This window comes from Condylostylus longicornis, unplaced genomic scaffold, assembly GCF_029603195.1.
Source record: "Condylostylus longicornis isolate FDR11 unplaced genomic scaffold, ASM2960319v2 ptg000010l, whole genome shotgun sequence".
Taxonomy (NCBI): Eukaryota; Metazoa; Arthropoda; class Insecta; order Diptera; family Dolichopodidae; genus Condylostylus; species Condylostylus longicornis.
The window spans coordinates 11,413,442-11,429,970 of NW_026577979.1; the positions used below are offsets into that span (position 1 = coordinate 11,413,442).

The window sequence follows — 16,529 nt, forward strand, 5'->3', positions numbered from 1 at the left end:
TATTTTGTTCTCAATATGCATACATATACAGCTTTATACTAGAACTTTAGTACTCTATATTTAATTACTTAAAGTAACAGTAATAACATTTTTGGAACGGAAATAACAAATTTTGATTTTAAATCAGAATTTATATTATTTTACTATTTAAATTAGTAACCATTACTTTTTGGCCTTGATTATTTTAACATTATTGATTTTGCGTTAAGAATAATACTTGTATTATTACAAGTAGGTAATAGATTAACAATTACTACTCGTATAATAAAATCATAATTCTTAAAACTTCTTAGAATTTTTTTTTGTACCCATTTACAATCGTAATGGTATAAATTTTGAACTTGACCGAGAAAATTACATAAGTACTTATATAATGTATACGTATAAACAATAAAAATTATTGTAGTTTACTAATTGAAAATGAATAAATATTTTTAATATAATTTTGTAATTAATGCATTCATTAAAATATTATATGAGCACAATGTTAGAAAATACTAATAGATTCTGCATTATAAAAAGTTTTTGGTAATAAAAATTTTTATTTTTTTTTTTTTTATTATTGTCTAAAAAGAGTGGCATTTATTTTTCAAAATAGTTGTAATTTTTCCGCTAGAATAAATTTTCTTTAATTGATATTCAATTTTTTTTTTAATTATTATTTATAGTAAATTTTTTTTTCCTAATGGATTTTCATTTAAACAATAAAATTATTATTGTGATGTGTTAAATACGCCATATAAATGGACAATAAACACAGATTATTAATTAGCATTCTTTTTAAATATTGTATTTAATTTATTTAAGGTTGAAAAGTGCTTTAGAATTAATTGTGCTTATATTTGAAATGCTAGACATTATGACTATTCAATTGTGTAGAAAATCTGAATTTTCTATGTTAAATTCTATTTTAATTAATGGTTGTTAATTATGATTTTATGCCATAGTTTGTTTATTTGTTTGTTTATGTTAATAAGAATCATAGATTAATTTAGATCAATTATCATTACCATTAAATTTAAAATATTCAAAAAATGTATGTACGTGTCATGGTTATTAAAATTTAAGTAATATACTCATATATGGAAAAAATTTATTGTTATACTTAATTTGAAAATATTAAAACGATTGTTTTTAACTTTGGTTGAAGAATTGGGTCAGGAGCATGAATTCCTTGAAGGTAAAGGCTATTTAAATAATTGTTTTTTTTTTTTTTCATTTAATTATATGGGAAATAATATTGAATACATATGGGAAATGGTTTTGCCAATAGTCTAATCTAAATGATTTTAAAACATAAAATATTACTTGCGTGGTAATTAAACATTAAAGAGCCAATATTATTGATTGAAGCTATAACATTTTTACCAATATACAAAGAAATTTTAAAAATTCTTTTATCTCAAATGTGATGAAAACGGGAATTGCGAATAATGGTTATATTTTGAAGTTATGTCAATTGAATTTTAAATTGGATTATTGTTTTTCTTAATTGATATTAAATTTTTATGGGATATTAATTTTTATTAATGTAAATAAAAATAAATTTAATTATAATTATGAAATATAGCAATGATTTTCCTAAAAATAAAAATCTCCAGACATACATGAAAAATTTGTATGAAAATATTTGTAATTGAATTTACAATCATACCAAAAAATAAGAATTTGGATAACCACATAGTTTCTTAGAACTTATTCTCTTTTAAAAATTTATTATTAAAATAAGTTAAATCTTGTCCAATAAAATCTATTAGCTTTATAGCTATTTGTATTATTTTTATTATTTCACATTAATTAATTTATTCGCTTTAATTATCATCGAATTTTTTATTTTTATTAATCCATTTATATAATTGATCTTATTTAATTTGAAAAATCAAAAAAATTAAAGGTTACATATGTATATCGCACCGTTGCACTTAATTAAATTGTTAATTATGATAAATCTGTAAAATGTTGTTGCAGTTTGCAGATTACATTTAAAAAAAAAAGTGACAATTGGACGACACCTATGATTATTACTATACATATGGTTTATAATTAATATCAATTATTAATCATAGTAGCTTTGTATATAATAATTAACTGTGTTTGATAGTTAATTATATATGTAAATATATGTGCTTGCATGATACCTATATAGTTGAACTATTGAAATGCAAATATCAGATTGAATTAAATTAATTGGTATCAAAATACTTGTTAATTTTTATTTTTCATTAGATTCTCATTCATAAAAAAATATGAAAACTTACATATAAAAATATATGTGTATTATTTCAGTATGAGATAGAAATTTAAGTTTAATAATCTTAATAAACGGATACAGTTGGACCCGCCTATAAGCACATCAAAAATTTTATGACTTTTGTTGCTTACATCAGGCTTTTCTCATAAACCAATTCAGTTATAAGCACTAATTTTACTTCAAAGCGAAATAATGAAGTTTTCCACTGATGTGTCTACGTGTAGCTTAACAGAAATTTGAAAGATATCAGTAAGTAGATAATTTTGTTTAAGCGTATTGGAATATAATATAGAACGACTGTAATATCAAAATTAAGTTTTATAGATGATATTTAAATAATTTCGCAATAAAACCAATTTTTTTTTACTCATAAAGGAGTTTTGCTTTTATGCAAATTATTTTATATAAGGGTCCGACTGTATGTATATATTAATTTAGTATCGAAATTTACGTATAACCAATTTAGAACTGATTAAAATTTTTGAATTTTTCATTGAATCTTGAAATTTATAAAAATATTGAGAAATTTCTATAAAATTTTTAAATGAGCGAGATTTTCTCTGTTTGTAAAGATTTCTTAATTATATTCTTGTTTTTATTATAAATATAAAAAATTATATACACTTTTGTAATATTTCTTTTAAAAAAATTACTTAAAAAAATTTTGTTAAAGACGTTTCCTTCCTTAATAACCATTTTTCGCTCAATATTTTAAAGATATTTCTTGATATCACGAAATTAATTTTCTGTGTAATTATTATATAGAAGTGTAAAATATGCAGTTGAAGAGAAAAGGAACTCTAATACTGGAAAAAATTGTGATTTTTTTTATGAATATTTTTTATATATATGGGATACAATTAAAAGTCTAGAAAACAATATTAAATTTCAGATTAATTTTTTTTAAATCCTTAACAAATTAAAATATTCAATATTCAAGAAATTATTGCAACATTTATTTGTTATTATTATTCATTTGTTTTTTGGTCAATTCTTCAATAATCCAAGAAAACCTGTTACATATACTGTATGTATTAATTAAAATAAATATATTTATTGCATATTTATTGGCGATGTCTACTAAAAATTTGTTTAAGAACTTCGAACATGCAAACGGTATACATAGTGATTATATTATGCATTTATTTATTCTTAAAGCTGCGGTATAAAATTTAAAAATTGTACATATATTATGTAATTTTATGAAATATTATGTAAAGACGAGCAGGTAGATTTGTATTATTAATTGGTTTAAACATAAATAAAAAAAATATAAATATATTATACATGTAAATGTACATATACAATATGTATACATGTAATGTATCTTAATCTATGCACATATATGTAACGTAGATATTTATGCGTTGCAATATAGTAAAAACACAAAATATTTTTAAAAGCGTTTCAATGTTAAGAAGGTTATTTTACATTGAAAATAAAAAATTGAATATCAAATCTAATTTGGAATACTAGTCTTGCAATTTTTATAGTCATTATGCCTATAAACGACATAATCAGAAAGTTTTAATTAATTTTACATGAATTGTAAATAAATAAATTTGTTATTGAACTTTTGGATTTTTTTTAAAAGAAATTTGATGACTTTTTTGTTATTTTTTTTCACATGTACATATGTGTAATATATGTAAATAGATTAAATCTATATAAATATGAATTTTTTGTGTTATATTCAGAGTCACATTCAGAAACTGTTTGTTTGAAGCTTCCATCTTTTTCGGAACGGAAGTTTAATCTAAAAACTAGGGCAAGTAGAAATTTCGTAAACATTCTTAAAAATCCCTCTCCCTCAAGAATTTTTGGTACCTAATCGGGAAGAAAAATTTTACAAATTTTTTATCCTCTAACCAATAATATATATTGTTGTATACGTTACTGGCACACCCAGTCTATTTAAAATCAAAAACAAAATCAAAATCAAATCTTTGTTTTTATCCAGACACAGTCCAGGGTTACAGATTGTAACTTCTTTGATCTAAATAAGATAGGTAAATCTGTACCTATATGCATTAACGGCATATGTATGTAATTACGAAAAATTATTTCATCAAACATTGTTATATTTATTGAATTAAAACAGTTAATTTTTTGCACGGCTTTCTCGTAGCCATATTTGTATATTATGTTAAATATGCATATGCCCACTGTACAGATTCTCATCAGTTATTAGAAAATTTGTTTAGAAATTTCATCACTCTCCTCGTATAACAGATAATTTAAATTATTATTTATGTTAATATGCTTAAATACATTTATTATCTTAATTTTCTAAATCCTATATGAATACCATTTTACTAGCGTATTCAATTCATAAATTTAAATATTATGCATTTCATAAATAATATGCAAGTAAAAATGCATATATTTTTTATAATTAAATATAATAATTTATTAAATAAAAAATGAATTGATCAAATGTAAAAAAAAAAAAGTGCATGCCAAAACGCATTAACGAATTGAATCGCAAATAATAACAAAAAAAATTTAATACTGCAAGTTCATATTAATTGAAATAACCTTGTTATTGTAACATCAACTTCATTATTGGTAACGTTGATGGAATAGAAGTTAACTACTTATAATTATCTATAACAGCAAAAACAAAAAAAAAAAAAATTAAAAGAACAAATTTTTAAATGTCATTGATTTTATATAAATATATTTACATTTTTGCAACGGTAAGCAACATACATACATGCAAGTATTTTTTAAATGCTGTAAATGGCAGTATAGTTGATTTTTTGTATATATACGTTGTTTTACATATTTTTTATATATTTTGAGTGTATATATATAAGTTCTGTTATAAGAGTATTAAGTATGCACATATTTATGTGCGGTACTTATTACAACATTTAATGTACTTACATAGAAATATTTTAACACGAAGTATATAGTATGCAGATATGTACATATGTATAATAAATATCGTCCACATCTGAAATGCAGTATAAATATTTTAAACCAATTTAGTTATCGTAGTGGAAAAAATTGCTGCACATTAAAAACAGATAATTTTACATTTTTAACTTCAATTTTGCACTTCAATTTCTTTGGAACACACGACAATGTAAAATGTCAAAAATAACATATTTAAATTTAAATTTATTATTACAAAAAATTCCGGTTGTTGTTCAAAGTTCATATTGCTACATACAAATTCGAATGAATTGATTTGAGCAATTTCATCAATAATTTTATACCCTTATTATGATCGGCGAAGCGAATGGCTAGGCGAGTCGAATGTACTAGGCGAATCAAATGCTTTCATTCACCAGATCCAAAATGTTGCTACCGCGAGACATCAAAAAACCTACCGAAAATAATAAGGTTAACACCACATATATGTACATTGTTTTTGCTTTTTGACAAAAGCAATTGAATTTTTCTTTCCTTAAGCAAATACGGGGTTGTTGTTCATTAATTTATTTAAATTTTTAAACGAATTGTTTTTGGTTCGTTTTTTTTCACTCTTAAATTAATATTAAACAATCAATATTTTTTACAATAATTTGTAGAATTTTCTGAACTTACTTTACAGATAGTTCAGATTGTTCCATTATATTACTATAAATTCTATAATATCCAATAAAAAAAACACTAATATATTAATTTGATTTTTATTTGCCAAGCTTGTCACACAGATACTTTCATTCGACAGATATGTCAGCTCATTCGCCAAAATATAGGTGAATTCTCTAAAAATAATACCAAAAAATCATATTCGCCAAAAATTTTATTCACCTAACCGATCATTATTTTAAAAAATTGCTTAAGTTTTTTTCCGTTGCGCTGTTTGCCTTTTATCTCAGCAATCAAAATCAAAATTATACATTTTTGACTTATTAAAAGTTGCAAAAATTTTTGTGTTGCATTTTGGATAATACTGTATGTGCATATATGTATATAAAAACTTAGAATTCTTATTATTATTGATATATATTAATTTGATCAACAATACCTTGACCAAAATTTCTTGTTTTTGATAATAACATTATCTGTTCTTTATTAAGTTTGTATACAAAAAGTTAAAAAAAAAATAAAAAGTGCAGACATAGGAAAAATTTCAATTCTATTCTAAGTAAAGTAAAAATATTTAATAAAAAAACTAAAAATACTTTACAGGTTTCATCAGAAAACAGATAAGTATAAAATTACGTACTATATTATGTATAACATAATTATAATATGCACATTCTACATTATTTAACAGAATAGGTACCAGTATATTTAAATTTTAAATAATCCTATAAAACAGTTTTATCATTTAAAATTAAATATTTATTTTGAGTTTAACCGCAGTGTTACCGTCTTATATTTTATTTACTCGTAAAATTCTACTATTTATAAGATTATGATGAGTATACTGCTAATTTATACTAAGAATTTAATTTAAATTCACAAAGCTGGTGAAATTTTATTTTTACAAGAAGCTTTAACATTAATTAGAATTATATTCTTGAAGGTTGGGAAATAGATATGTAATATTATGTTTAGTATGATGAGAGATACTGCCATTTTGTATAATAAGATCTGAATTACGTGCGTTGGGTATTTTGCTTTGAAATTCCATTTTTTTTGTATTTCCATAAATAACTTAGAACTAAAAGAAAAACGAGTTCATGCAAAATAGTTGTATAATAACTTGGGCTTATTTCCTAATAATTTGAGTTTGCCAAAAGGACTTAAACGTCATTTCTATATACGTTCTTTGATAGTTCATGCATTACTTAAATATTAAATCGGTGACAAATTAGGTACAAAGTTAGAACTAAATTATCCAAGCTTTATTAATAAAAGCTATTTACCGATTATTAAAATTTTACCGACTATTTATGCAATTCTTAATAATTATTTTAATTATAATATTAAAATGTTATTATTGCTCTTTTATGTGATACAAAAAACAGAGTCAAAAAATTTTACTGCTGCTAGAACAATAAGTTATAGCTTTTAAATTTTTTTCTTAATAAGATCCAAAAATGTTATACGGTTTATTGGACTGACGCATTCTGTATGCACATAATATTAATAAATAGTCAAAGAAATTAACTAGAAATATTTAATTAAAAAAAAAGATTATTATTAATTATATTGTTTTTAATTTTTGACACAAACGTCATTTTTCATTATGAGAAAATAATTACTTAACATAATTTATATTATTATCAACTTTACTACTATTATTATTTATGCAATTGCACATTCTTATGCATTATGTAGATTGAATTTTTAAAAGAATAATTAAAATGTTATAAATTTGTTCTAAATATATGAGAATGCAGATCCATAATTAAGATAATTTCATGTCATATCATGAAAAGAAAATAATTTGATTTTAAAATTTATTAAAATTTTTTTTTCAGTTTTTAAAAATTATTTGAAATAATAGCACAAAAAATTAGAAGTGATTGATAGAAAATAAATTAATTCATATAATGTAAGTACGTTAATTTATTACGGATTTTGATCGAACAGTATAACAGTTATAATTAATAACCATTATCATGATACCTCAAGCTCTTTTAAGTAAATTTTAGAAAGAAAATTTTATTATATTTGTTAATGTATCTTTTTTATTAATGAAACAAAATCCATGCATATTTTGATACGGATCTGATGATTGACAAAAGGGCTTGTCACTCAATTGTCACCGAGGTTATGACTTTTGTTTTTTTGATTTACTAAATTTGTTGTACAAATATTTTTTTAATACTTCAATTTGCAATTAATTGAAAATATTTACATATGTACTTATGGTTTGTAAATCATTTGCCCACACATACGTGCAAATGACAAGCAGAATATAACATGTAAATGAAAAATTTAAAGTATTTTTTTTAAAATCTAAATTTTGCGGATAATAATGTTAAAATTTAAATAATTGAAATGCGAAAATAAAATAAAATAACTTAAATTATAATATTTTAGTAGGTCGAATTCTAATCGGGCTTATAAGATATTATGAAGTAATAATAACATAGAATTAATTAAGAACGCCAAGCAATATTTTATTAATATGCATATATATTTATTAATTTTAATATATGAATGTAAGTAATATTAAATATTATTCAAGTTCTATGTTGCTGGTATTTTTTAACGATTTCAACATTAAGAAAAGCTCATTAAAATACCTATGTATAAATAATTTTTATGAATTGAATTTTATAATTTAAAAGAAATAAGTTTTTGACTTCGAAGCTACAGAGCATTTTTTAAAATTATTCAAGAACTCAATGATAAAATAATATTGACTTCCTTTTAATAATATTGACTTCCTTTTAATAATATTGTTTTCATATGCAACATATGAATATAGAAAATATTTGTTTAAATATAGAAAATTTTATTTATTAAAATTTTGTAATATTTTGGCATATTTCCAAAAATGTATTGGAAAATTTCTGCTAGTAGTTATAATTTGTCTATTCGTATGTTTACAAAACTTCTACACCGTTTAATATAGAAAATCAAATTTTCTATACAAATATAGAATCTCGGTGAAGGCATTTTTCAAGTTATAGAACTTCAGAATCATTAAAGTGTAAGATTTTTATAAATAACAATCCCCAAACTAAAATTATTCTAAAAATTCGGTAAAACAGGAATAAATCATTTCACTTGTCATAATAAAATATAAACAAATTTAAAGTTTTCAAAATTACCCCTTGAATTAACTGTTACCTAAAATTATTTTTTAGATAATTTTTAAACTGATTTTGCTCCTAGACAACTCGAATCAATTTCAAATTATAATCTTTTATAAATATCAATAAATAGCGGTGTTATTTTGTTTTTAAGTCCCTTCTCTTTCAAATTATTACTCCGTACAGTATGCAAAATTTTAATTTTCGGTCTCATATTTCTTTCGAAGCTCTTTAAAAGCTGAAATATAATAGTAATCGTTCATTTACCCAATATGTACCAAATCATAAGCAATAAATTTCAAACTTCAAGTTAGCCTACATTTTTCGAGAGTTTTACTTAAAATCAAAGTTGTATAAATAGCAGTTCTAGATTTATGATGTTAAAGAGAAATGTGCTATTATACAAATCATAAATTTGATGACTGGTTTTCTTAATTTGAAGAAACTCGCCTTATCTTCAATTTATATACGAATTAAATATTAGTATAACAGTTAAAACAAATAACACACCCAAATATTTTTTAGAGTTTTTTTGGAATAAACTTGAGCAAAATTCAAAATAAAAAATATTCAATTGATGACATTGAAATCAAATAGGATGCATGAACGTCAAGTACAACATTTCAATTAATGAAATTGAGAGTGAAATATGATAACTGCCCATTATCGAATAAGTTCATTCATTTTTTACGCAATTAATTCCATTTATCAATTAAATTTTTAACACCAATCAGTACTTTACAAATTTAATAATTAATAATACAATGATTTCAATAAGCTCACTACCTGGGTCTATCTAAGTACAAATTTGTTTTGTTTTTTTTTAAATGGCCATTATAATCGTTAATGCTCTTATCACTTAATTAAATCATAGTAATTAAATAACAATGGTATATAACAGGTATAAAATTGTTATATTGATTTTTATCAACATTTAATTTATATTGTTCGTTGCATGTTTACTCCTATGTTTTAAAATTGTTTTTTACATATATTTTTTGCTATTATTTTTATTTGTTCTTTGAAAATTAAATATTCGCAGTGTTGTATGTAAAAAATTTGTTATTTTTTTTTCAATTTTTTCTTTTACCTTATGAAATTCAACTTTAGCACCATCAGCAATGCCTTCTAATTCACGAATATATTGTGGAAATGACTTTTTAACAGTATCCAAGGTTTGATCGTAAGCTTCCTCTGAAATTTTCATGTTAAAACATTATTAAAATATTAACTTACATTTTATAATTAAGTTTTGTGTTTGTTTTTTTTTTAAATCATTACTATTGTCATGTTTAATATTCATTTATAAATTCAAAAAAAATATAATAATTTAATTTTGTTTACTTACTTCCTTTTGGTGTTTCATATAATGGTAAATATTCTTTATTTAAAGGTTCAAATATATCAACAAAATTATTGATTATAGATGCAAATGTTCGACCCTGAAAATATGAAAATTATTCTTGTTTAACTAAAGGAATTGGATCTTATTTAAAAATTTGTTTTATATATGAAAATATTCAATTAGTAATTCTGCATTTTTTTCAGATCTGAGTTTGTTGTATTTTATATGAGGCGTTCAGCGCATTAGTAGTCTATTCAACGTTTTTGCAAAAATTCGAGTTATGTTGTTCAATAGAACTGTAATGGCCTAAAGAATTATTTTATATTTTTAAAATACTTAGCTTACTCCTCTTTTTATTCTATTTTAATATAAGTTCGTTTTTGCTTTTAAAAATTTTCTTTCAATTCCAATTTACTCGAAATGTCATTTTTACAAGTAGGCCACTAATGCGCTGAGCGCCCCATATATGAGATCATTGTATTTTATATACGAGTGTTTTTATTATTTTAAAGTAAGAATATATTAATACCAGCGTAATGCCAATTTGAAATTAAAGCTTTAGGAATTAAAATTTTGATTATCAATATTAAGACTCGCTAAAACCCTTTAAATTTGAAGACATGTTTGAGGAAAATAATTGAAAATTTTCATAGAATATTATTAAAGGTAAATACAGAATAATTTCTCAGAAATTTTATTTTATATACTCGTACTTGTAAGTCGTACATAATTGAAATTTCTTGTCATAAATCTTTAACGACCGAAATATAACAAATTTACTATATAATAATATGTTTGTATTAATTAACAAAAGCTTTATTTTATTACAAAAAATTTAACGACATTTTGCATTATTCATTTTTTTTTTAATTATTTTGGAAGTCGCAGTGTTAAATAAAGTTGTTTGTGGAAACAAGTTTTTTCACATTTTAGTTTTCTACAAAACAAAAAATTTAGTTTGAGTATTTATTCGAGTGTAATTAAAACAATTACGGCGGACAGTTTTCTAATAGATCTAAATTTTTAAAACACCACTGCCGTGAATTTGTATTAATTGAAGCAAGAATTATAGTCAAAATAAAAAGTAAGGAGATCTTTTAATAATTTAGAGCATTTAAACATTCTTAAAACATTTAAGAGCGCAATATGTCAAGTGACGCTTCTTGTTTATATAATAAAAAAAGCTTTGTTTACGTGATGAGTTTTGCATCAATGATTGAAATATGTTTGATTCCGCTCGCCGAAAAATATTGTAGAAAACCGTAGCCATAGGCAATGATCAATAATTTTGTAGCACACGTAGCACGGATTCCAATTTAATTTTCAAAATTGTATTCTGTATTTTTTTATTTCTAAATCGGTATTGCAGTGCGAAATTGCAGCATGACTATAGTACTTAGGTGTAGTATAACAAAAAATTGGCTTTTTCGCATGTGTGTTCCATGCGTGTGATTTAAAAATGAAATTGACAAACAACTTTATAAATAAAAATTATTATTTTGTTGGTTTTAAACATAAAGTAAATTTTTATTTGATTCTTAATAAATAATGTTTACCATAAATCTCATTAACCAATTTATATGCAGCTATATGATGTAACAGACAAAATTAAATCTCTTAAATCTGTGACTCATTATTATATTCGTATACGAACTTATATTCGAAGGGTATCACAAATTTGCCACTCTAATTGCAATGACTCATGTATTATATATATACTCATGTATTTATATATATATATATATATATATATATATTTAACATCAACTTCTGAGTCGATTAATCCATGGCGGTCTGTTTACCAGTCCTTTCGTTCTATAGCGATACCTCAAAAACTAATTATGTTATGTTATGTTCATCGGTTTGAGTAGTTGTGATACAACTTTAAATATTATTTGGTCACATCTTAAAAACCGTTAAACCTATAATACTGAAACGAATTCAGTAAGAAACGTGACCATTATTTAAAAGATATTGTGTAAGTTTATTCGGCAGTTGTCGAATATTTATAAAAAAGCCAGGCATAAAAAATAAAAAAATAATAATGTTTATGAACTTGTGTGGATATCATAGAGTTGACAAGGTCAACTATATACCAATTCTTGTTTTGTTTTGAAAACTTAATTTGTGATGATGTGATAAGAAGTTCATTGTTTATTATGACTTAAGCACGTGTAATTCTATATTGAATTATTAATTACATAATCTCAATAAATCTGAAGGAAAAACAACAAAATCTTATTCCGATGACATCAAAGATTCTTTAATTATTGTATTCACTTTTATTTATTTTTGTATTTATTGGATCTGAAATATAAGTAGCTATGTGTGTATTTGAGAAATGAGCACTTTTTATAACCCAAATTATAATTTGTTATAAACTAGAATTAAATAACGATTCTAGTTCTGCTAGAAACTCTTTTTTTTTTTTTTTTTTAGAAAAATAGCAAAGTAGCAAAATCGATGTTTTTTTTCTGTTTCTTTAAAGAGCTTTTCATATATAAGAGGTTAATCCAATTAAAATATAGTATTGAAATGTTAAATAAAAGCTTAAGAGAATAAATGAATGTTTGATATTTTATGCTAATTTGACATATATTTAAATGTACTTACAAACATACATATATCAGTATGCGACACGAATGTGTCAATATACAGTTTTTTATGCTAATGAAGTTAAAGTACGTTGATCTTTAAGTTTAGATAACAAAATACTTTCCGCTCTTGTTTTCGTTTCATGTATTCTCACATTGTTGTATACATCTATACTTTCTGTATTTTATTTTTACATTGGATAATAAATAACAAATTGTTTTATCAAAATGTAAATAAGTATGTATACTTTTAATGTAATTAGTCATTTAATTAAGAGATTAAATTATTTGATTGTGCAAAAGAAGACAAAAGAAAAGAGGATAAGACAATAAAACTACGTTTACAACAATAATCAAGTTGATATAACAGATTCTAAATGTAAGGCTTAAATTTAATTCTAATGCATTGAAGAGTTTGTCGGGTGAAAGCTAAACCTACACCTCATCATTGAGTACACGATTTTTGAAAATCGAGTTAAACGCTCCAAAAAACTCACTGAGTTTTCCTAAAAATCTTTAAGTTTTCTTTTTTTAAATTCATACATAGTATTTAACGATTTGACAAATTTAGAAATCTAACTCACGAATTTTTCGTGATTTTGAAAATATTATTTAATGATTTTTTACCCATTTAATTAGTAAAAGCACCTTATAAAGAAAAATTTTATTTATATATCAATCAAACATATTCCACAAATATAACCATATAATCATCGGTTAAAAAGCAGAAAGCATTAAGCCCTAAAACTGTGTTTTGAGTAAATTCAATTTGAAATAATCGTAAAATTGTAAAACTAATCAATTAGTGTAATGGGATTGGTCTTTTTAATTTCTGGATTTATAAACTACATTCTGGATTTGCAAGATTTTTTTGCCACAACAAAGATTATATTATTCTGATTTAATTCATCTATGAAATCTGAATTCTCAAAATATGCACTTAGTGCTTTCTGCTTTTTAACCGACGATATGTATATTGTATACAATATGTTAATTTCAAAGAGCCTTTTTGTAGTTGAAAATGTATTATATTAAGGAGATTGTTTAATTATTTAATTAAATTTCATAAAAACCTTAACATTTCTTATTAATTAATTGTTCAAATTGGAGTCAAAAAGTACTAATTAATCGTTCTATGAAAATTAATTAATTTATTTAAAGTACCTATACTATAGTAATGTTAGCAGTTGCTTGGTCTTTATGAAAAACTCATTGCACATTAAGTCGAATATAATATAAGTACATACTTGAAAAATTGTCACAAATTTTAGGCTTTTAATCTGGATAAAACTTGCTGTTGCCATATTATAAAAATCATTCTTTATGTACAATGTTCTTAATATGCAAGAGTTAGTTTGTTATACTTATTCTTAAATAATTGTTCTTAAATTGACCTCGTGATTAGTTTTCATTTGATATATTATAAAAAAAAACTTTTTGAATTTTTTCACTTCATAAGTATGTATTAGTATGGCATGTACAATGCAGAATATGCACATACATAAAGAGTAAAATTCATAAAATATAACATTAATTATTTTTTAAGAACTGATAAAAACTAATTTACATAATTTCTTAATAAAACCTTTTACTTTTTAATTTTATTAATTTGATTTTTTTTTTAATTGTGTACAATATGCACATACGTTCATACATATTTGTATAAGTATTTAAGTGCATGTGTTAGTAATATTAATATATTATTATATATACAGTTTCGAATTTATTGCATTGCGGTTTATTAAATTTGAACAAGGAAAATTTAAAAACAAAATCTGATGGAACAAAGAAATTGAGTACATTTGGAATTCAAAAAAAAACTCAATGCTGAATTGGGTTCAAGTAACTTATCACGTACTACTTGCTTATGCTGGTTAAAATTGTGCCTGACAAGTCAAGTCAAAAAAGCCCTTATGATACAAGACGTTAGAAGAAAAATGTTTAAAGAAAATTTGAGATTGATTAAGAACAAAATAATATATATTTTTTAAATCTACGTTTGACCTTCAGCAAAAATATTTACATATATAATTATTTTCAAAGCACCTAATCGCACTTAAAATTCCGAAATATTCTAAATAATTATTTTAAGGAATACTTATAAATATTCAATTGAAAGACTACTTTGAGGAAAAAACTATAAATGAGAAACCACAAAATCTTTGAGATTATAAAAAAATAACCTCCCCTATTGTATTCAATGCGGTCGGTAATTAGTTTTATGAATTTAAAGCAAGAAAAATTTTCAAAGAATTTCAATTTTCAATTCAAAGAACTAACAGTAATTATTCGAGTGTCATATACATTCATAATTACTTTTCGGCAGCATATATCCGGTATAATCACTGCTTTTTCACTTAAAAAATTATAAATATGTGTGGTTAATATCGATAAACTGTAATTAACTCTAAGTAAACATTTAAAATGTAAGGCAAATTAAAATTGCCGATACCCCTACAGTATAATTTATGTAGATAATTTTCTTTAAAATCTATATAAAAATCTTATAACACACTTTTAATTATTTTTTGTTTTATGCCTTTTAAAGGTCGAATTTACCACGTTTTTAGCATAAACAAAATTCCTTTTATTATATTACCTTTCACATAAATTACATGTTAACAGAAAATTTTTTTTTATTTTAATTAATTTTTTTTTAATCCCAGAATATCTATTCATGTATATGTGTTTAATTAGATATTGAAATAGAAAAAAACAATTGTAAGAATCGTTACTGGTATGGTAATTTTAAAATATACCTAGATTAGCATATTTATTGAAAATCTATTTGAAGTACATGTAGTGTAGGTGTATTATTCCGAATGAATTTTATGTTATAAATATTTATAGTACATTGAGTCTAACAAAATAGGACTAGATAGTGGGATATTTTGAAGCTAGTATTTTTTTTTTGCCTAAATGGAATGGTCAATATATTGGCAAGTAAAAGTTCATATAACAACCACTGCGTTAAATTTAATTTCCTTGTTTAATAACACTTTTACAAATGTTTCTCTATAATTGTTCGTGAATTGAAAAGTTAAAATTAAGTAAGTGAACATGTTTATTTTTAGATTTCTCTAAAAAGCTTATTTGATAGAGTATAAATTTTTAATTTAGAAAATATTAATTGTTATATAGATGCGGTCACACAAATCTGCAACACGGTAACGTAACTATTTTCTAGTAAAGTAAAGAAAATTCCTTTTTCTTTATGTTTTTCTAAAATTCATGATATACATGCTTCTCATATGCTTAACACCTACAATTAGTAATGAACAATGGATGTATAAGAAATAAAGTAAAACTTTTAAGACACTAATAATTCATTTTAAGAAATTAATTTAATTCAATTTGTTATTACAATAGCGAATTAATTGTGTTAGGCTTAGTGCAGGCATGGGGAACCTGCGGCCTTAAGGCCGCATGCGGCCTTTTAACTGTTTTTTAGTGGCCTTTGTCCTTAAAAAAATTTATTTCTTATATTTCTTAAAAGTTAAAATTTTGCTGCCAAACGAGGCTGGAACCAAATATAAAATTGTTATCGAGCAACAAACAATCACAGAAAAGTCATTGAAATAATGAACCATATTATTTTATTAATAATGTACATACTTACTTATCTATTTTTATTTATGAAATAAACTGTTTTATGTTATTTTTTATAT

The 16,529-nt window shown here is 23.1% G+C and overlaps 1 protein-coding gene across 1 annotated transcript in view; it reads right to left on the reverse strand.

Moving 5' to 3' along the window:
• The window catches only part of LOC129618648 (beta-alanyl-dopamine/carcinine hydrolase), a 28,275-nt gene that overhangs the window by 1,950 nt on the left and 9,796 nt on the right, over positions 1-16,529 (reverse strand). Inside the window, exons 2-3 of the mRNA XM_055533528.1 lie at positions 10,271-10,364; positions 10,013-10,116 (exon numbers count right to left, since the gene is read on the reverse strand). Of these exons, the coding sequence (XP_055389503.1) occupies positions 10,013-10,116; positions 10,271-10,364 (198 nt within the window). The remainder of the gene's footprint in view (positions 1-10,012; positions 10,117-10,270; positions 10,365-16,529) is intronic.